The sequence below is a fragment of the Notolepis coatsorum genome (genome assembly GCF_963971535.1).
Source record: "Notolepis coatsorum genome assembly, chromosome: 16".
NCBI lineage: Eukaryota > Metazoa > Chordata > Actinopteri > Aulopiformes > Paralepididae > Notolepis > Notolepis coatsorum.
In genome coordinates this window covers 67479648-67501886 of record NC_140180.1, presented here as the reverse complement: position 1 = coordinate 67501886, position 22239 = coordinate 67479648, and the positions used below count along the sequence as shown (strand labels likewise).

Genomic DNA, 22239 nt, shown 5'->3' with positions numbered 1-22239 from the left:
CATAGAACATTTACTGTACATTGCATGAACTGGAACTCTGAAAATTGAAAATAAAAAAAGATGGACTTGGAATTAAAGCGTTTCTGAAACTTTCTATTGACGTTGTCATCTGGAGCCATTCTGTGGTGCATTCTCTTGGCTTTGAGGTGGATTGTTCCTGTCTTGTTCCAAGTCAGGCATCACTAGCTGATAGAGGAGCACTGCTCCCTTGGCTGAAGGACACAGCTCTGACCACAGGGGGGCGCCTTTGTCCAACCGCAACATCTCCTTTTTAAAGTGACAAGAAAGATATTACAACACAAACGGACATTACAATAGAAAATGTTGATTTGTAGTGTTGTCAGGTGTGTTTAGATATGTATCTTTGCGGCGCAGCGGACTAAGCGCTCGTCACCAACGCGAGAGACACTGGTATCGAATCCGGCTGTCAGCGTTGCCTCCGGCTTGGCCAGCCGTCATACTGGCTCAATTGGCAGTCAGCGGGAGGGAAGCCGGTGGGTGGGTCCGGGTCGTTGTAAACAGTGACTCCTACAGTTCGGTCGGGGCGCCTGCACAGCGAGGAAAGGATCTGGACATGTTACACTCTTCCAGTGAGAGTCCGCGCTGCCAGGTGAAAAGAAGTGGTGGGCTGGGTACACATGTATCGGAGGAAGCATGTGATATGCCTCCGCCCTCCCAGACCGACGGTAGGGGGTAGAGTGCGCAACGACCAGGAAGGGGATTGGGAATTTGCATAACGACTAACATTGGGAGGGGAGAAAAACGGAAAAAGGGGGGAAAAGATAATGATAATAAAAAGATATGTATCTTTGTCCTTTTAGTTTGACACTAACACTATGCCATCCGTCCACGAGTATATACGTGTTTCAATTCCATGCGTTGTGGACCAGAGCCACGTATATACTCGTGGCAAGTTGTTATTGTTATATTCCATATTTATAAAGCTATTAACGTCCGCTATCGAGATCCATTACCTACCCACATATTTGATTTTCGAAACATGCACTACCGGCCAGATCTGCTTAGGGGCGCCGCTCCACTGCAGTATCATTGAGGGGATTTAAAAAAAAAATTACAGTCCTGTGGGCGGATCATATTTCATCCATAGATGCTCTGTAATAGTCCGGATGCTACGCAGTTTGTTTTATTTCATTCGTATATATACAGCAGAAATGGCTTTTGATATAACGGCGCCAACATTTAGCCTATTTTCTAGCTTCCTGGAAAAAAGACTAGACGAAAAGCGCGATAAACCTTATATTCACGACGCTATAAAATGACAACCAACCGATGGGTTTTTATTTTCTTTAAGCCATTATGAAGGCACGGTTTATGCACTCAAGTGACAATGAGAATGGACAGATAGCAATACTATAAATGATATATCTCTTAGAAAGTACATAGGTTTGTAAACAAACCGCTGTCCTGAGGCATAAATCGCCGCAAGACTGCGGACGCCAAAGTGTTAAGGACAGGAACTTTGACTTAATTTCACTGAAGATGTTCTGTAATCGGCTAACCATAGTCTAGAAAATAGTATATCGGTATTGGTGCGATGAGTAAAACTGGGCATATACTGTATATATCAGCAAACGTATGGGCTGGTGATAATGATTTGTTTATTTTAAGATATTTTTAATTGGTAAAAAAAATTGACAAATTGGACATGCGGCAAAGGTCGCCGGGTCCGGGAGTCGAACCCGGGATGGCCGCGTTGCAGTGCGTTACGTGGTGCGCCACCCTGGCGCCCCAATGATTTGTTTATTGATGCATTGCCATTGGTCAACTGAGCCGAGGTGAACTGATTATTTAGTCTCGCTGCCGTGTGTGTTTCTTCTTTTGGCCACAAGAGTTTGTTTGGGTAATGTTACTTGCATGTGACAAGGATTGTGGGCAAAAAAATAAATAAAGATTATCATAGAAATTGTTTTATTTATATGGATCATATCGTTATCGGCCATAACAAATGTTGACTGTTCGCCCGGTATCACCTAAAATGTTCATATCGGTGCATCCCTAAAAAATGTATGGGGGGAGATATGCACTCACAAAAGTGTGCATATCTTCAGTGTGCATTTTTCTCCCTGGTAAGTTAAATATGTACAATATGTGAAAATGCTAATTTACAGCATTATATGAATAAGCCATAGAAATAGTGTTTTGTTGGACTGCAGTATGCTACTCTGGGTGTAAGTACAATTTTAACAAACATTAGTAGTTATGTTGTCGACTAGAGCATCACAACACGATTGTAATGTAAAAAAATAAATGTAATGTAAATGATCGACTAGTCATTTCATAATTCCCATCTCAAACGCCATTACATTCAAATGTATGCAATTCTTGTGACTGCTCTCGTGAAGTATGTTCTTGTGGTGCCGTATGCCTACACTAGGGGTGTAACGATGCAACCTCACAACGATTAAATTCGATTACGATTCTTCAGGCAACGATTCAATGCATCTTCATTTGACCACGATTCGATAAATTTTCTATCAGTTAACACTTTGATTGCCTAAGGTTAAATTCATGATATACCATCCGTTGCCAGCTCTATTTAACATGGAGAAGTTCCCCTTCTTTGCAGGGCTATAACTTTTTAAATTCTATTGCTAGATTGCCATTATTAGGGCCCATTCAAGGTCCTATATGTATTGTTCATGGTGTAGCAACGTTAAACTTTTTCATTCACATATTCATACTAAAATATGGTCTAAAGTATAAGTATGTTTTCATCTCTTTCTGCAGCTTTCTCCAGAACGTGATTTATAGCCCCAAATGCATTATATTGATGATGAAATACAGTTTGGTAGGAATCTGTGCGAGATAAAAAATTTCAATTGGACGTACTTCTAGAATTTACTACACGTCATCTGATGTTGACCGGATGGGCGAGGGGGCGTTTATAATTCCGTGGGCAACGTACGTTATACCATTCATCTAATGTGGGTCATATGTTCATCATAGCAGTTAGTAAAGAACACGTTAGAATATAACGCTAAAACTCACCCCAGTCTCCTCGGGCCGTTGGGCGATCAGCGTGGAGTTGACAGTTTTCAATTATGGGATGTCGAAATACCGGATCTATTTCCAGGTTGTATAATAGTATATACGTCCAAATCATGTTGTTTTTTCGAGTTATTTCCACCGATCGATGTTCACTGTGTGAAGACTGAGTCTCTCTAACATTAGCGAGTGCCCGGACCACATATGGAGTGAGTCCTGCCGGGTTAAAGGTTGACATCCGGTTTTTCGATCTGCCGATCGGCCACCAGATGGCGCTCTTGAACCGCTAGAGGATTGAGAGGAGATCAGAACTGTGTGTCAAGGCTGCAGAGGGGAAATATGATTCCGATCACAGATTTTTGATTTTTTTCGGCAGTTAAAGTGTTAATTACCCCAAAAATGTTGAATACACAAATGTGGCTGGGGGAACTGATTCACTCAGCATGAATGGACTAGGTCAATATTTTTTTTTTTTTTTTTTTATTACTATTCATTTAGATCAGGGGTCAGCAACCTTTTTGACATGGAGTGCCTGTTTGAAATATAGTTGTAACTAGTGTGCCTCAACAATATTCCATGCATCGTAATTTTATTTTCTCATAATCAGGTATTTTTAATGATAATTTTTACATTATTACATCATTATTGTTATTATTAACAATATTATTATGATGGTTGTATCAACCCTAAATCTGAGTTGGGAGGGGGGGGGGGTGCAATGCAGACAAACAGCTGCATACAGTGCGACCATTTCACTCACATTTGCCCATTCATTTTTGGACACATCACACACCATCGGTGTGTGTACTGTACATGTGCTGTCATAGCTCCACCTACAGGCCTAATGGAGAACACCAGGATGTGAATGGAGGGTGAATGTGAGGTATATCGTGTAAATAAGTTGATTGATCGCAAGACTACACTGTAAAAAAAATAATAATAAGTTACCAGAACTTAAAAATATTGAGTTCAGTTACTGTGCATAAACTGTTTTCAATCCATAATAAGTTAACAGAAAAATAAGTACACAACCACATTATTTCAACCTAATAAAACTATGTTTATTGTCATTGTTTTAAGAACACAAGTTGACTTGGTAATAAAAGCCATTTTTTTAACTCAAAATGTGAGTAACACTTTGGGTGCCGGGAAACGCTTAAACACGTCATTCCCGGCCATGCTCAAGTTGCCGAAGACGCTTTACAGCGTCTTTGATATCAATATTTCAAAAATCTGGGACCGGATTCATATTTCCCCTCCGCTGGCCTGAGATCCACCAGGAGGACCCACTGAGCTCTCTGGCGGTTCAGGAGCGCCATCTGGTGGCCGATCGGCGCAATCGCTTAACAGGAAGTGCCATAGAGGTTGTGCTGGACGGCCGTATTACTTCCGGGCACTCGCTATAGGTCCCGGCATTCTAGCTCGTCACAATACACAGCGATCGATTGCCAATAACTCGATAAACAACATGATTTGGACGTATATACCATTATACAAGCTGGAGATGGACCGGGTAAATTTACATCCCATAATGATAAAATTTCTACTCTACGATGATCGCCCAACGGCGCGCGGAGACTGGGGTGAGTTTTAGCATGTAAAGTTACCGTCTTCGATACTAACTGCTATTATCAACATTTTACCCACATTAGATGATTGGTATAACGCTGCCCACGGAATTATAAACGCCCCCTAGCCCATCCGGTCAACATCAGATGACGTGTAGTAACTTCTAGAAGTACGTCTTGTTGGAATTTTTTATATCGCGCTGATTGCCATAAAACTGTATTGCATCATCAATATAATGTATTTGGGGCTATAGATCACGTTCTGGAGAAAGCTGCAGAAAGAGATGAAAACATACTTATACATTAGACCATACTATGAATATGTGAATGAAAAAGTTTAACGTTGCTACACAATGAACAATACATATAGGACTTTGAACTTTGAATGGGCCCTAATAATGGCAATGTAGCAATAGAATTTAAAAAGTTATAGCCCTGCAAAGAAGGGGACTTTCTCTATAGACAAATAGAGCCGGCAACCTACGGTTGATAATGAATTTAACCCATGGCAGCCAAAGTGTTAACATGTGCAATGTTCAATGAAATAGAAAAATAAATTATAAAATGTGTTGATTAATCCCACTGGTCACAATGGTGACCGTAATAATGTTTTTGTTATAAGGCTCTGCAAATTTTACTGAATGATGTAGCAATGTATTTCCAGCTAAATTGAAATAATAAACAAATAAAGGGTCTCAATTAAATATGTGGTAGTAAAAAGAACCTGTGGGAGGATTTCAACAAGATAAATGCGACAACATTGCAAAATATTTCACTATAATATTTCAAAGAAAAAAGAAATGCTGCCCCCTGTGCATATGAAAATGTGCCTAGGGTTACCTACCCCTGATTTAGATTATAATCTATTCTAACATTTTCAAATCGATGCAGTTGAATTGTCACATTAGAATCGATGCATTTCGATGCATCGTTACACCCCTAGCCTACACACATTATTTACGATGAAAAATGTAAATACTTACTGTTTTGCTGAGAAAGACTATGTCTGTAGATTCATGGGCCTCTGCTCCTCCTTGCCAGTACAGCTCTCTGACTTCAGCAGAGGACAGTGAACAGCTGGACAGACACACACACAAAGGTGGAGTATACCATATTAGACTGCAGCACACGTCTAGTGTTTTGCCCTCGGTTTAACGTCTCATCTGAAGGACGGCACTCACAACCGTATGGTGTCCCTATCGTTACTGCAAAGTCCAGAGTGCTCCCTGCTGGACAACAACACCACCACTTTCTGACAACGGCCTTGACCGGGGCTCAAACTAGTGATCTTCCAATCTTGAATCCAGAGTTCTACTCATGTAGCCTCGCTGCCGGACAAAGGGCTGGGGGCTGAAGTCCTCTTTGTTTCAGTCAACAGACCATTAAGTTATTATAGGGGAAAGGTTTGATTTGAGAGCTAGATCCTGGATCCTCCAGATTCCACAGTCACAATTATAGGCCCTAATGTGAGGGGAGCTTCCTACCTCCTGGAAATAGACCTGGAAGTTACGTGATGGTTCTAAGACCGTCTGGTTACGGAATAATTTTGACAGGAGCAGAGTTAAGCTTAATTAAATTAGATTTGCGTTTTGAAATTAGAGAAAGAAATTCATGGGTACAAGAGGTACCCATATGTATAAGTACTACAATTTCCATTGTACTCTACAAGCAAAGTATTGAGTGAATGCTGCATACAGTAGCTGAGAAGACAACGTTAATAATCCAAAATAGTCAAAACAACACAATACACTACACTATTGGAATTACATACGTATGATTACCTGACTCAATGGCTGCAATGATGGGACATCACAGTGGGACCTTACTCCCCAGGTCTATAGATCAGTGGGACCTCACACCCCATGTCTATAGATTACAGTGGAACCCTCCCCAGCATGTCCAAATGACTACAGACCGGTGGCACTCACCTCTGTGGTCATGAAATGTTTCGAGAGGCTGGTCAAGGACCACATTTGTGCCTCCCTCCCCAGTGATATGGACCCTATGCAATTTGCATACAGGACAAACAGGTCCACCGACGACGCGGTCTCCCAGGTACTGCACAGCACCCTCTCGCACCTTGACCGTCAGAAGGGGGGCTATGTGAGACTGTTGTTCATTGACTACAGCTCAGCGTTCAACACCATAGTCCCCACCAGACTGGTGGACAAGCTGATAGAGCTAGGTCTGAGCTCCGCCCTGAGCGCCTGGGTACTGGACTTTGAGCGAAAGACCCCAGGCGGTCAGGGTGGGGGGTCAGACCTCCAACACCATCACCCTGAGCATCGGGTCCCCCCAGGGCTGTGTTCTGAGCCCCCTGCTGTACTCACTCTACACACACGACTGTGTGGCCAAGTTCAGCTCCAACTCCATAGTGAAGTTCGCAGATGACACGGTGGTGGTGGGGCTGATCTCGGACAACGACGAGAAGGCCTACCGGGAGGAGGTTGAGGTACTGGAACGCTGGTGCCAGGACAACAGCCTGCTCCTGAACATTGGCAAAACCAAGGAACTGATCGTGGATTATAGGAGAGGACAGCAGGAGACACACACACCACTGATGATAAACGGGGCTACCGTGGACAGGGTGAGCAGCTTCAAGTACCTGGGGGTCCACATCTCAGAGGACCTGACATGGTCAACACACATAGACACAGTAGTAAAGAAGGCGAAACAGCGTCTCTACCACCTGAGACAGTTAAGGAAGTTCAGAGTATCGGGGAAGATACTCCAGTCCTTCTACTCAGGAGCTGTAGAGAGCATCCTGACCGGAAACATCACTGCCTGGTATGGAAACAGCACGGCACAGGACAAGAAGGTCCTACAGAAAGTGGTGCGCTCAGCCGAGCGTACCACGGGTATTGCACTACCCCCCCTGCAGGTTCTATACAACAAGAGGTGCAAATCCAGAGCCTGCAGGATAATGAAAGACCCTCACCACCCCAATAACAGCCTGTTTCAGCTGCTGAGGTCAGGCAGACGCCTGCGAACCCCAGCTACTAGGACAGAGCGGCTTAGGCTCAGCTTCTTCCCCCAGGCCATCAGAGCCATGAACAATGAACATTGAGTGCTCAGAACATTGAACTGTCCACACACAACATACATAACATGAGCGGGCACACACTCATGTCGCACACACGCACACTTATGGCCAAAGGAAAGGACACTTTAAATTAGAATAACAGGAACAGTGTATTGCACTACCAAAGCTAACTAGCATGTCACACATGCTCTGTAAATAACTATGTACAGATACCGAGATGTCACTCCATGTTACCTGCTACCTGTTACTGCACAATGTTGTTTCTTCTTTTGATTCTATTATATGTACCACTGTATTGCACATCGTTGCGGGCAAGACCACCCGCATTTCATTGTATACCTGTATGCCGTGACAATTAAAACTCTTGACTTGACTTGACTTGACTCACTCTCCAGGTCGCGTGAATACTTTCGGCAGCCAACATGCCCTTCCGCGTTGCTCTGATTGGCCGAGCGCACGCATGAGCCGCAACGCGCTCCTCAGCCAGGCAGGAATACTAAACTCCGCTTAACACAATTTATACGCATGGAAGTATTGATTACGCCGTAACGAATCATTAAAAATATATACAGTTAACTGGAATATGTTGTTTCTTTACACATATGTTGGATTATGTAATTGGTTTGTCATGACAAACCAATAAAAAAATCGCGAATTAACCGGTGGCTACAACAACACACAGTAACTACATGCATGGTATTTATTTTAGACAACAAAACATATACAGATCATTACATCACATATTTGCTTTTGTCAAGGATAGGAACGAAAAGGCGCAATGACTTATTTACATCGTTGTCCTTGGATGTCAATTAGATTAGCCCCACCGTTCATTGTAAACAATGATGCATGTAGTTACTGTGTGTTGTCATTATCCAGCTTCAGTTAACCCGATGTTTGAAGCCGGGATTTTCCTGTTCCACGAAGGTGGATTCAGTCTCGTTAACTCAAGCCAGACTTGCGAACCGGAAAGTCCGGCTAACTCAGTTATCCAGTTAAAGTTATCCGGCTAACTCAGTTATCCAGGTACAAGAAACAGGGCCCAGGTCTATAGATCACAGTGGAACCTCACGCCCCATGTCTATAGATTACAGTGGAACCTCACTCTCCAGGGCCCTCATTCATCAACGTGGCGTAGAAAATGTTCTATTTCCACACGTAAGCACAGAATTTAGAATCAGTGCACGCACGAAAAAAACGGGATTCATCACACGTGCGTACACAGGTTCTACGAATCTACGCACACCTGTCTTGATGAATATGACTTTGATCCTACGTTTGAGCTCGTGCACTGTTTTAAGTATTTGCATACCAGAACCGCCCCGATTAACCATATACGGTAATGGAATACCCCCATGAAATGTGGAAAAATGGACTAAGCCGAGGGAAGCGTGTTATGAGACAGGCTGACAGACGTGTACACGTACGTGATGTCGGATATGATATCTATTAACCATTGCTGCCTGGGCAGCGCAAACACTAATAAAGACCGTGCTGGAATATGACTGCCTTTTCCCGTGTTGTTTGATTAATACCCAGGGATTAAAGTTCTCCTCAATTTTATTCCAAATCGCCATGGATTTTCCGTCAATTTTCTACCTGCTGCATATGATTTCTAGAGGCATACTACAATCTATTTTGATGTCAGTATTGGGTAGCCTATATAAACAATAATACGAGAGCATATACAAGAACAATGAATCTCACTGCATGTATGATGTAGCCTGCCTTTCAATACATGAACTTGAATTCCATCATGTTTCTGTGCGGGACTCACAAGGCTGTTGTCACAATGGGTGGTACCGGTACAGTAATAACAGTCTACACAATATCACGATGGACCATGCCATAGCCTATGTTCTATTATGACATGATCTGTGGTCAAATGTTCTAGAATGTTTGATTAAGATATCATACTCTGACAGCATGCCTATGATCAACAAAAACGCGAACTTGAATCCCATCATCATATTTACATAGTCGGTCCACTATCTGGTGTCATTGCAATGCGTTTTTTATTCTTTCTTACAGTAAAAAGGGGGAAGAACACTATATCGTGGGTGTTCATATGACTTGTATTCTGCTTACAGCTTCGAAATTCCACTTGTTTCGTTTAACGTAAAGCCTTTTAAATATAATCAAAGCGTTCCCGTGTTTCTGCGGTCTGTGCGCAAAATAATAACGAGTTGAGCTACGCGGAGCGCAGTCAGTCAGTACACCCCGTATATTCCGATAACGCTATATAAACCATGCTGCATTCATTCTGAGAGAAAGATCTATTATTCCAAATGCTATTTATAGGGTTTTGACCATAATTACACTACTGTTGCTATTTTACAATGAACTATAATGAATTACGGTTCATACAGAACATGCCAGTGTTGAAACTAATGCACAGAAGCTCATTTCCTTGTTGTAATAATATATTCTACCACTGGGCGTCAGCTAAGTGTGCTCCGAGCTGTGCGTACACATAAGCACGAAGTCAAGTTCAAGTTGAAATTGATGAATCCCACTCTTTGCTTAGAAATGGTCGTACGCACAGATTAAGCACATATCTGTGCGTAAGACACGTTGATGAATGAGGGCCCAGGTCTATAGATTACAATGGAACCTCATTCCCCAGGTCTAGACCCATAGAGGATCTTAGTGGCAATAATATGACTTTAGGAACCGAGGCACAAGACATTGACTGTGTGAAGACATGTTACCTGATGTAGAACTCTGCACTGGGTCTGCCTGCACTGGTGTGGTTCAGAGCTATGCCCATCAGAACAGGCTCTGCCTGGCATCTCAGAGGAACATTCACCTGGAGACAGAGAGAGAACATTCACCTGAAGACAGAGGGAGAGAACATTCACCTGGAGACAGAGAGATAACATTCACCTGGAGACAGAGAGATAACATTCACCTGGAGACAGAGAGAGAACATTCACCTGAAGACAGAGAGAGAACATTCACATGGAGACAGAGAGAGAGAGAACATTCACCTGAAGACAGAGAGAGAGAACATTCACCTGGAGACAGAGAGAGAACATTCACCTGAAGACAGAGAGAGAGAACATTCACCTGGAGACAGAGAGAGAACATTCACCTGAAGACAGAGAGAGAGAACATTCACCTGAAGACAGAGAGAGAGAACATTCACCTGAAGACAGAGAGAGAACATTCACATGGAGACAGAGAGAGAGAACATTCACCTGGAGACAGAGAGAGAACATTCACCTGAAGACAGAGAGAGAGAGAACATTCACCTGAAGACAGAGAGAGAACATTCACCTGGAGACGGAGAGAGAACATTCACCTGGAGACAGAGAGAGAACATTCACTTGGAGACAGAGAGAGAGAGAACATTCACCTGAAGACAGAGAGAGAACATTCACCTGAAGACAGAGAGAGAACATTCACCTGAAGACAGAGAGAGAGAACATTCACCTAGAGACAGAGAGAGAACATTCACCTGAAGACAGAGAGAGAACATTCACCTGGAGACAGAGAGAGAACATTCACATGGAGACAGAGAGTGAGAGAGCACTCACCTAGACACACTAAGGGAGATTAAATAACATCACTTCAGTCAGCCTCCCATTCAAAACGCACCTCGTCTCTGATCTCAGCACACACAGATGAGAACAGCTCCGTCACCACGGCCCCCTGCTGCTGCTGGAGAACAGCCACACTGATCTGTTCCTCACACACACTCTGGCCCAGACCCTCACACACTGCCTGAGGAGACCAGAGAGAGCAGGACCATGGTGTGAATAATGGCTTGGTTTGGTTGAAGACATTTTTAAAAGGACATACAGGAAATGGGGTTTGCCTGGTCTTGGTATGGATTTGGCATTTGGCATTTGGGGGGGAATTACATATTAGATATTACTTGCTGTTTGGCCAGGGTTTTGACATTTTCAGATTAACAAGCCTAAGCAAGCTATTCAGAATGATTGCCCTTGGTGATATCCCAAACACTGAATTATCTTTGATCGATGAATTAGCTGTGCTTTTTGGAGCCAGGAACACCTGTACTGCCCAGTTTGTAAAAGTGGTTTACTCTTGGGTGTGGGGTAGCCAGGCAAGGAAGGAAATAATTCATTTAAAATGCTAGCCTACACACCAAAAACACTAGTCAATACAAGAGAAGAAAGATGTGCTCAAAAGGAAATGATTATGATGAAAAATGTCCCCTTTTAAAAAAACACAAGACTCATCAATATTAGAAAGAAATCTTGAACTATACATTCAACTTTACATCCCTCCCCCTCTCTCTCTCACCTTAGGTTCTGGATGTCCCCCTGGGATGTCCAACAGCCCCCCTGCCTCCGCTACCCTCCGACTCCTCCTGATCAGCACCACCTGTCCATCACACGTACACAGGACCCCGCCTACCCCCAGGGGCTGGGCCAACAGTACCAGAGGGTCCCCGAACTCCGCCTCTCCACGCCCGCGTAGCTCACTCGCCCGCCAGGACCAATTGGTCCCCAGAAAGTCTTTGTAACACGTCAGGCCCAGTCTCAGAGTCAGGAGAGGACCTTCCCGTCTGTACGTGTAGGAGGAGTAGGGTTGAGCTGCAGTATCACCACCAGCCAGAGAGTCTCTCTCACAGCCGCTGCAGCCAGAGGTCAAAGGTTTGTCCGAAGCACTTCCTTTATGTTCACTCACACAAGTAGGATGGCGTCTCGGTCGGACAATACCGTCTCCGTTTTCCCTTTCACACCCGGGTGCATTTCCGGTCTCAGAGTTTTGTTTAGCAGCTCCGTGCACGGTGATTGAATGTGTGTCACACAAATTCACTTCCCCTCTTTGACAGCTGTGTCCATCAAGCCCGTCCCCTACACAGTTCACGTCGGGTGGCCGGTGTGGGGGAGGAGGAGGGGAGGAGGGGGGCGAGGCCAAGCTGAACGAGTGGAGTCTGAACTTGGCCCCGTTGAAAAGCCACGGCTCCTTGGACACCCGCTCTGCCCATACTTCCTCTATGTGGTGCTCTAGAGCTGCGTCTATCTGACAGTTGAACCTGGGGAGAAAGAGAGAGAGAGACAAAGGAAGGTTAGGGCCAAAGTAAACAAGAAGGTGAATTAGCTGGGCCAAATGTACAAAGGAGGAAATTCTATGGAAACTGGAAGATTGAATGAAAAGATTCTGTCAATCTGAATTAGTGCTAACGTTATAAGATCATTTTTCTCCATTTGACAAGGCAAACAGTTTCATAAAACAGTTAAAATATTGTTTATATTATCTTCCAAGTTACTGTTCCACTTTTGGGTGTTGTTCCAAGTTAGACTAATTAGACTTCCAAGTGGTGTAGCTCAAATCTTGTAAGAATGGATGAGACCCCATAATTTCTGGACCTTAAAAAAAAAGGCTATAGTCAGTCTAGCTACCTTTCAGAGAGCTCCACCTGCACCTGGGATTCCAGAAGCCCCCGCCAGGCAGCGCAATTCAGCAGCACAGACACATCAGGGTCCATCTCACACTGTAGATTATCATATGGATAATGATTATGAGATCATCTTGGTTTTTATCAAACATAAGGTTCAGTACTACACACGCTAACAATCCCAGCTGTGGGAGACATTGGTACAATTGTCTCTTTGTAAGACATTCATATTAATTTATCCCAGTCCTGTCTTTTATCTGGACCCCGAGTCTGAAATATAAAGTTTTGAATATGTTTGTATTCACGTCTGCATAAAGGAAGGTGAGTTCATTCAAGGGTGAAGCGATTTGACAGTTCTACCACGTGACTAAACGCTTGTTCTCTAGTCTAGCCAAGGAAATTGTACTTTTTTTCATACAATAATTGTAGGCCTATATCCATACCATATTACACACACATATACTCCATATACTCAACTGGCTGTTTGATTCCAGTAGCAAGCTAACTGGCTAACTGAAGTGACAAACCGTTCGTTTCTTTTGTAGCCTGGGAGACCTCCACGTTGGTTAATTTCCTTTAGAATATAACGTTATATGGAGGTGGCATACCGTTATTATCATCCACCGATCTGTTGTTTGTCTTCGACTGGAGTAAGTATCCAACAACCAGCCTTGTCGATGTGTGTTTGCAGAAACAGAATGTAGTCGTTCTGAATAAGGCTCTCCCCTAACCCACGCGGCTAGCCAATCAGAGAGCGTCTTCGCAAACATAGGCTACGGGGGGAAATCACGCTTCTGGTTATTTGAAAAGTAGGAAGTGATTTTGGGGGCGGGGTCAGGACGCGCCAAGGCACCGCCCACACTTAGGTCAAAGGAAATTATTATTATCTAGAAGACCAATAATAAACTGAGGCTTTAGAGATGCAATGTGCTCTTTTGAAATATTGTCCATGTTACACTATACACATGTGCATTGCCTTTGTGCAGTATGCACAGGATTGTAAAGAGTAAACAATAAGGAGCAGCTGACAGCCTCGGTGCAGCTGACGTTAGCTGCTGTGTTATGAAACTGAATCGCCGCTGGTATGTTATTATGTTTGTCCGTTTTTCTTAGCAGTTATTCTTTTTGATCTGCCTTACCCGCCACGTGTTTGTGTTGTTTACCCCGGACATCACAGAGCATCACTAGGAAAACAACCCGCTAATAACACTGTGCCAACTAGTTCACTGTAAGTTAAAGTTATTCTGCAAGCTAACACGGCTACAGAATGGCTAACATGGGCTAGAAACGTGCATGTTTATGTAACAGCTCGTGACATTTAGACTAAAGGTGATGATCTGTTTGAGTCGGCACACCTTAGTCAAATAGGACCATGCATAGTTTGTGTTCTGTGTGCAAAAGTAGCAACCGTTCTAGGCGTCTTTAGGCATTGAGTTCTACTGAAAAGGACACTGTGTACTTAATCTATATTTGCTCTGTGGGGCTTTGTTTTGAAGACTGCCTTATCTGACAAGGTTTTGCTTAAATTGTTTGCAACGTTTGTACTAAATGATGGAAAGAGGCCTATCATCACATGGCAGCCTCTTGTTATTATGTGGCACAGGTTACAGGTACATCACGTGTCAGCTGTTGAAGGGTTTGCATCACGTTCTATGCAGCTGCAGTGCTGACACAACTCTCTACCATGGAATCCCACTGAAAGGTAGGGGTCACAAAGACCAACTGAATGAGATTTCTGTCTATTTGGCTGCTTTTCTTTGATTTATCCTCAGGAAAGTATTATAATAATAAACTGAAGCATTGTGTCATACATACATTCATACATAATGTCCTGAAGGAAACTGAGGTTGTGAGGCCACCATAGGAACATACAATAACGCCAACAGTGGGCACCATATAAATCATTGATGTTATACATTCAGTTATCTGTCCATTCAGCTTTTATATACAACATCTGATAAACCAGCACTGAAGATGTAGTGAAATGTCCGAGATCAGCATATACAACTAAATTCATTGAGTTTGTGATATCATATATATATATATCAATATAATTAAGAAAACAACTAGAAGTACCATTTTTAATAGTTTATTCCATCTCCCTCCTTTGCAGTGTAAGTCCAAGTATTAATCTTGTGCTCCATAAATACTTACATTTGTATTACATCATATCACAAGTTAGTCAAGTCTCAAGAAATGTCCCCATACATCAAGTCAGACTCGAGTTCCAAGTAGTGTGTCCTTTCTATATTTGTGTCACCCTTTCCTTAAACTTGGATGCTGATATCGGTCTTTTCTCTCTTTGGCACAGGTCCTGTGTTTTGGAAACTCTGCCATCTCCCATCATGCAGTTGGAGGCCCAGCTGCGTCTGTGCCAGAGCTGTCTGTGGCGCTGCAAGAGCGGACTGCGTCTGCTGTCCCTCAGTTCAGCACACAGGTCAACTCTGTACGTGTGTGTGTGTGTGTGTGTACACTACAGTACATGTGTGTGTGCCTGCTGTGTGTGTCGCTTCCCACGGTTTTGTGGGAAAGGCCTTAAGTCCATGCAAGACAAGAAACCATGTTAATGTGTCCTATCAGTTTGGAAAATCTATTTGCGATGGGCTTGTCTGATATTGTTGTGAGAGAGTCACCACAAATACACCTATGCATCAGAAACACCGGTGTGAAAATGTCCAGTTATCAGTCAGTGATTGTGCGTCAGTGAAAATCTGTTTTTAAAGTGGTTATCTGCAAGATTGACATTTTTGTTTGTTTTGGCGACATCTTGTTGGTGATAAGCGATCGTTTTTTCCCTGTATTGACTTGCTTTCCATTTAGAAAATCCATGCTAACTACCAAGTTCTTCTATTCATTCCAAACAAACTGCTGTTGCTGCTGGTGACTTCAAATGTATCACTTCCTGTGTGCCAGATGATTTCCCCAGGAATGTCCTACCACCAGACACCACTGTTTAAACTTTAGACTAACCAAGAACAGCAAAAGTAAAAATATTCATAAACGGGGTACAGTATACAGAAGCTAGCATCACTATTGTGTTATATCAAGTGGCAATAGACGGTGGCAAAATAATATTTATGTACAGTATATGAAAATGTTCGATATTATTACTTTTAAAGGTAGAATCTGTAATGCTGTCAAACAGCGACCTCTAGACAAAAGAGCCCCACTTACGGTATTGTGCTTTGTTTACCTTTTTGTTTACTTTTTAGTTTTGGTCTGACGTGTGGGTTTGAGTTTAGTAACTTATTATACTGTGAATTTCTCCAGACCTCTCTTGGCAGAGTCTGAAGTGTCACCAGGAGTAGCAACCCCTCTCCTATACCCACTGAAATCCAATCCCCACATCAGACCAAAACTGTGAACAAAGTGCAGTACCATGTTGTCATCTTTTGCCTAGCCCTAGAGGTCGCTGTTTGATGACATTAAAGATTCGACCTTTAATGCGACTCACTCTTGTCTTATGCTGAATTCATTGCTATCTATTGCAGAACGTCTATGAACTACTATGAACTCCTGGGTGTCAAACATAATGCCAGTGTGGAAGAAATAAAAAAGGCCTTCTTTGACAAATCAAAAAAGGTATGGTTTTACTCAACATTTTGCTACAAATTCTATATTCCTCAAAGTCTGCAGAAGAAACTAGAATGGCACTCAGAGAGATGCCTACACCTGTGCAAGCAGGTAAAGCCCTGTCCATCTGGTTACTACTGTCTACCCACCTGGTTACTGCTGTCTGACAACTGCACACTGCTCACTCACCACAACGGTGCACTTCATAACGCACCACATTAGGGCTGCACGATTTTGGGAAATAATCTAATTGCGATTTTTCGGACAGATATTGCGATTGCGATTAAATTTGCAATTATAATAATAATTATTTTTAACACTTTGACTGCCGGAAAACGCTTAAAAGCGTCATTCCCGGCCATGCTCAAGTTGCCGGAGGACGCTTTACAGCGTCCTTATATCAATATTTCAAAAATCTGCGATCGGATTCATACTTCCCCTCCGCTGGCCTGAGATCCACCAGGAGGACCCACTGAGCTCTCTGGCGGTTCAGGAGCGCCATCTGGTGGCCGATCGGCGCAATCGCCAAACAGGAAGTGCTATGGAGGTTGTGCTGGTCGGCCGTATTACTTCCGGGCACTCTGTTTGGCTACCTGGACTCGATCTCGACACAATACATAGCGATCGATTGCCAATAACTCGATAAACAACATGATTTGGACATATATACTATTATACAAGCTGGAAATGGACCCGATATTTCTACATACCATAATAGGTAAATGACTGTTCCACGCTCATCGCCCAACGGCGTGAGGAGGATACGGTAAGATTCAGCGTTATTTTTGATCGTATTCCATATAAACTGTTATGATGACCATATCACCCACACTAGATGAATGATATAACGCTGCCCACGGAATTATAAACGATCCCCCGCCCATCCGGTCATCATCAGATCATGCGTAGATCATTCTAGAAGTACGTCCAATTGAAATTTTTTATATCGCCCCGATTGCCATCAAACTGTATTTCATCATCAATATAATGCATTTGGGGCTATATATCACGTTCTGGAGAAAGCTGCAGAAAGAGATGAAAACATACGTATACATTAGACTAGGCCTGCCGCGATAAGCAATAAATCGATTAATTGCCGCGATAATTAAAATTAATGCAATGATTTTGACGGGCGCGATTAATTGCTATTTGCGCGTTTGTTTTAATGAGGCGGAACCAGTGCCCCTTGTCAGTCACTGTCCGTGTTGGGAGGCGGGCCGCTGGCTTTACTACAGAGCAGAGAGCACAGCACAGGAGCTCCGTGGGGCAACACCACATAGCTTAACTACATTTCTCAATAGTGTTGCTCCTTTTAACCAAGTAGCGTTATTTGTAGTGTAACGTTAGCGTTTTAACGTTAGTAGCTAACGTTAAAACTAACTTAAAGTGAGTTGTTCACCAACAATCTCAACATTTGTTTTATCATTAGCTCATGTCGATCTACTAGTAGCATCAGCAAGCTAACGTTAGCTGGCCCCAGTCCACTAGCAGCATGTCGATCTACCAGCAGCATCAGCAAGCTAACGTTAGCTGGCCCCAGCCCATTAGCAGCATGTCGAAGTAGTAGTAGCATCAGCAAGCTAACGTTAGCTGGCCCCAGTCCACCAGCAGCATCAGCAAGCTAGGATAATAACAACAATACTTCCGGTCCGGTCGGTGGGCTTCAAAATAAAAGTCTAAAACACCGGAAAAGACGGAGCGGTGGGCTTCAAAATAAAAGTTTTGGGAAATAAATTTCTCAAAAAAAAATTCTCTAACCGGTCGCAATAATATCGCTTATCGCGATATTTTCGGGGGCAATTAATCGCCCAGCAAAATTTGTTATCGTGGCAGGCCTACATTAGACCATACTTTACTATGAATATGTGAATGAAAAAGTTTAACGTTGCTACACAATGAACAATACATATAGGACTTTGAATGGGCCCTAATAATGGCTATGTAGCAATAGAATTAAAAAAGTTATAGCCCTGCAAAGAAGGGGAATTTCTCCATAGACAAATAGCGCTGGCAATCCAGTCATTTTCCGGATTTCTGGCCGGCACCCATAGTGTTAAGCAGCCCCACAGAGGTTTATTGTAAAATGCGGCTTGCATCTGGCCTATGCGGTGGGTCTGTTCGGGACACCGAGCCTGACATTTTTTCTTTTTACCTGGGAATCGATACCGGTACCCAACGGTACCTTTTTTTCTGTACTTTACTCTCCCTCTCTGAAGTCTAAACTTCACAACACACAATCTAAAACCCCTTACCTCCCTCTCCCAAACCGATCTTGTATCTCAATGGGACTTCCTGGTTAAATAATAAAAAAAAAATTATAAAAAAGAAATTGATTAATCGTTCAGCCCTACACCACATCCGGCAAGTATTTCTATTTCACTTGTGTTCTGCCCCTAATGTGTGTTATGTCCATATACAGCCATGTCTTTGGCCAAATAGATAACTTTCTAAATACTTAAACATAATGTTGCCTAACGTTAGCCAACACATCTTATTGTAAGCTATTTGCTGGAAAAAAAGTATCGATTTCATGCATAGATCACTAGATTTCATGGGCATATAACAACTTGACAGAGGACAATTGGCCATATAGTGAGCATTAAATAGGCTACTTAGAAACATGAACTGTTCTAACAGCACAATAGTGATGTAATAAAGTCGGGCATGTTGTGAAAGTGATCTGATTACAGGAGACTGCGCCCTCTGGTGTTTATGTTTACCATCTTTATTGATTTCACTGGGAAATTATGGAAATTAATTCAAATAAAATACTTGACCGATTTGAAAAATCTTCTAGAATTCAGGTCCTTGGCCTGCTGTCAGCCTATGGGCGATGTTTCATCCAAATCGGATTCGAACTGTAGAAGGTATGGCTCGTGCAGTCAGACAGACAGAAAAACAGACGGATCCATGGCAGTGATTGCAATACCCCCTTCAGCGCTGTATGGGTGTTAAACGTCTGTGTTGCAAGTTGTGCTTTTCTCTGCAGCTGCTCTGTCTTACCACAAGAGGGTGTCTTTCACAGTCTGTTTCTCTAAACCCAAATTATAGCCCACAGTGGTCTTTGGAGTTGCCTTGGATACAAATATAATGTTTGTTTTGTTGTTGTGTTAATCTATGTGTGAACAAGGAAATGCACATACTGTATATTTACCTTGATGTTTTGTGGATTGTGTGTGTGTGTGTGCGTGCACACGTCCTTGATAGATGGATAGACAAAGAAGGTACATATTGTGGTGTTTTGCCAACGTATCAACTCTCTGACCCAAACCTGCTGCCCACAGCTACACCCGGACAGCGACCCATCCAACCCGGCTCTGCACAGCCAGTTTGTGGAGCTGAACGAGGCCTACCGCGTGCTGAGCAAGGAGAGGAGTAGGAGGGAGTATGACCTGAAGATTCACCCACCCTACCCCGGGGGACAGACCTACAGACCCAGCTATACTGGCTACAACACTAGGTGGACACACACACTCACACAGACCCACACGTAGTTACTTTTATAATAATAATAATAATATCAATTGATAGGGGCGCTTTATATTTGTGGAACAAATCTCAAGGCACTACAGTGTAGATTAGAAGAACATAAAAACTAGTAAGAGAGTAAAAAGAACATAAAATAAGTAGGGCTAAAACTAGCAGAGTACAATAACATAAAATAAGAAGGGCTAAAACTAGTAAAAGAGTAAAAGAACATAAAATGTGTCGGGCTAAAACTAGATAAAAATCAACAAAAGGCTCTATTAAAAAGATGTGTTTTGAGGCCCTTTTTAAAATCATCCACGGTCTGTGGTGCTCTCTGATGATCAGGGAGAGCATTCCACAGACTGGGAGCGGATGAGCAGAAAGCCCGATCTCCCATGGTGCGGTGTTTGGTCCTCGGGCACTGGAGGAGGTTTGCCTTGCCGGAACGAAAGTGTCGTGAGGAGGATTGAGGGGTGATCAGTTCTTTAAGGTAGAGGGGGAGGTGGTGTTTCCGTGGAGGCACTGGTGAGTTAGCAGGGAGACTTTATACTAAATTCTGAGTGAGACAGGGAGCCAGTGAAGGGACTTGAGGACGGGTGTGATGTGGTATTTCCGCACTCATCAAGATCCTAGCAGCGCTATTCTGAATGTATTGTAGCTTTTGGATGTTCTTGCTAGGGATCCCGATGAGAAGTGCATTGCAGTAATCTAGCCTGGAGGAGACAAAGGCGTGGACAAGCAGGATGTCAATGTGGATGATGGCAGGACAGGACTGCAGATGGGGTAGGGTTGATCTTGAAGTAGGGTGTTGGGTGTCATCAGCATAGCAGTGGAGTGAGCCCTCAAAGCTGCTCTTATTTGTAGATAGAAAAGATAAGTGGAACTGGTGAGGTTAAATTTGTTGAATATATCTTGATAACTGCGGAAACCATGGTCATCGAAGATATCCCCCAATGTGTGTATGCCTTTCTTTTCCCATCAAGGATATCTGATAGGTTGTTGTGCAATAAGGAGTAAATTGTTATTAAATGTCCTAGAGTCCGCCTATCTCTGTTGTATCTTCCATTCGATGCAGGGGGGTTGACCTGTCCTAACCTTCATTGGTATTACCTGGCTGCACAATTGAGAACTGTAATGTTTTATTTTTCTAAGGAAGATCCACCATCATGGATGGGAGTGGAAGCATACCCAATGCAACTACCACTACATTTATACATGTATTCAGCTGAGCCAAAATATTTAAGAAAACATACTACACACCCCATAGTGCTCAACATGATTAATGTATGGTATGAGGTAAAGAAATTTATGAAAATAAACAACTCCATGTCGCAATTCAGCCCAATCTGGGGAAACGTCTCATTTAAACCAGGCAAACTGGATGCCGGATTCAAACTATGGACAAAAGAAGGAATAAGTAAAATATCTGACCTTTATAAAGATGGGGTCTTGATGCCTTTTGAGGAACTATCAATAAAATACAGCATCCCAAGGAAGCATTTTTTTAAATACTTGGAACTGAGAAGTTTCATTTCCTCTCTGCAAAACCAATCACTGGCAATTCCTACACTTTCATCTTTAGAAAAAATTATCATCAAGAACTGCAATAGCAAAGGCCTGTTATCAATGTTCTATAACTGGATTGTATCTGGTTCAGACGAGACGTCATTATCTAGATTGGAGTCATGGAGGCTGGACTTGGGAGAGGAGATCTCAAACGAGGACTGGAACAGAGCATGCGAGGAGGCTCAGACACAAACAGCCAACACTAGCTTAAAACTACTTCAATACAAATGGCTGATGCGGACTTATATAACCCCTGTCAAACTGAATAAATACAACAGCAACACACCAGATAGGTGCTTTAAATGTACCAAGGATCGGGGAACTTTTATACATTGTATTTGGGAATGTGACAAAATCAAGAAGTTCTGGGGGGAGGTGGTGAATAAAATCAAAGTTATCCTGTCAGTGAATATCCCACTAGACTCCAAAATGATATTGTTACATTTATATCCAATAAATCTGAACTTGAGAACCAAACAATTTAAATTTATTGATTTTGCTATACTACAGGCAAAAAGAACAATAGCTTTCAATTGGAAGAAAATAGACGCACCCACAATCGGTGCTTGGATTAAAAACATGGCACAATGCATGTCTATGGAGAGAATAACATATATCCTCAGGAACAATATAGAGATTTA

General features: G+C 42.8%; 2 protein-coding genes across 5 annotated transcripts in view; one reads left to right on the top strand and one right to left on the bottom strand.

The window, feature by feature from the left end:
* Positions 1-95: 95 nt before the first annotated feature.
* nudt22 (nudix (nucleoside diphosphate linked moiety X)-type motif 22) lies at positions 96-13705 on the bottom strand. Of its 2 annotated transcripts, XM_084331717.1 has the most exons (7): positions 13600-13705; positions 12996-13087; positions 11890-12628; positions 11218-11343; positions 10329-10426; positions 5558-5651; positions 96-267 (listed from the first exon to the last, which is right to left on the bottom strand). In XM_084331717.1, exons 1-7 carry the CDS (start codon positions 13609-13611, stop codon positions 106-108), a joined length of 1323 nt encoding a protein of 440 aa, XP_084187843.1. In that variant the 5' UTR covers positions 13612-13705; the 3' UTR covers positions 96-105. The 2 variants fall into 2 exon arrangements, with proteins under 2 accessions (XP_084187843.1, XP_084187844.1); XM_084331718.1 differs by lacking the exons at positions 96-267; positions 5558-5651 and adding an exon at positions 6957-7062.
* A 172-nt stretch (positions 13706-13877) lies between these two features.
* Positions 13878-22239, top strand: part of dnajc4 (DnaJ (Hsp40) homolog, subfamily C, member 4) — a 30802-nt gene continuing 22440 nt past the window's right edge. For 2 of the 3 annotated variants that reach the window (XM_084331691.1, XM_084331689.1), the window contains exons 1-5: positions 13878-14073; positions 14595-14693; positions 15303-15437; positions 16483-16573; positions 19849-20024. In XM_084331691.1, coding sequence (XP_084187817.1) covers positions 15337-15437; positions 16483-16573; positions 19849-20024 — 368 coding nt within the window. In that variant the 5' untranslated portion in view covers positions 13878-14073; positions 14595-14693; positions 15303-15336. The remainder of the gene's footprint in view (positions 14074-14594; positions 14694-15302; positions 15438-16482; positions 16574-19848; positions 20025-22239) is intronic. The other variant, XM_084331690.1, reaches the window with a different exon arrangement.

Bases quoted from the DNA above. Each gene is read 5' to 3' on its own strand.
- nudt22 (XM_084331717.1), bottom strand. The intron at 12,629-12,995 runs GTAGCTAGACTG...CTTTCTCCCCAG, and splicing joins CAGGTGGAGCTCTCTGAAAG to GTTCAACTGTCAGATAGACG. The intron at 10,427-11,217 runs GTGCGTTTTGAA...CTCTGTCTCCAG, and splicing joins GTGCTGAGATCAGAGACGAG to GTGAATGTTCCTCTGAGATG.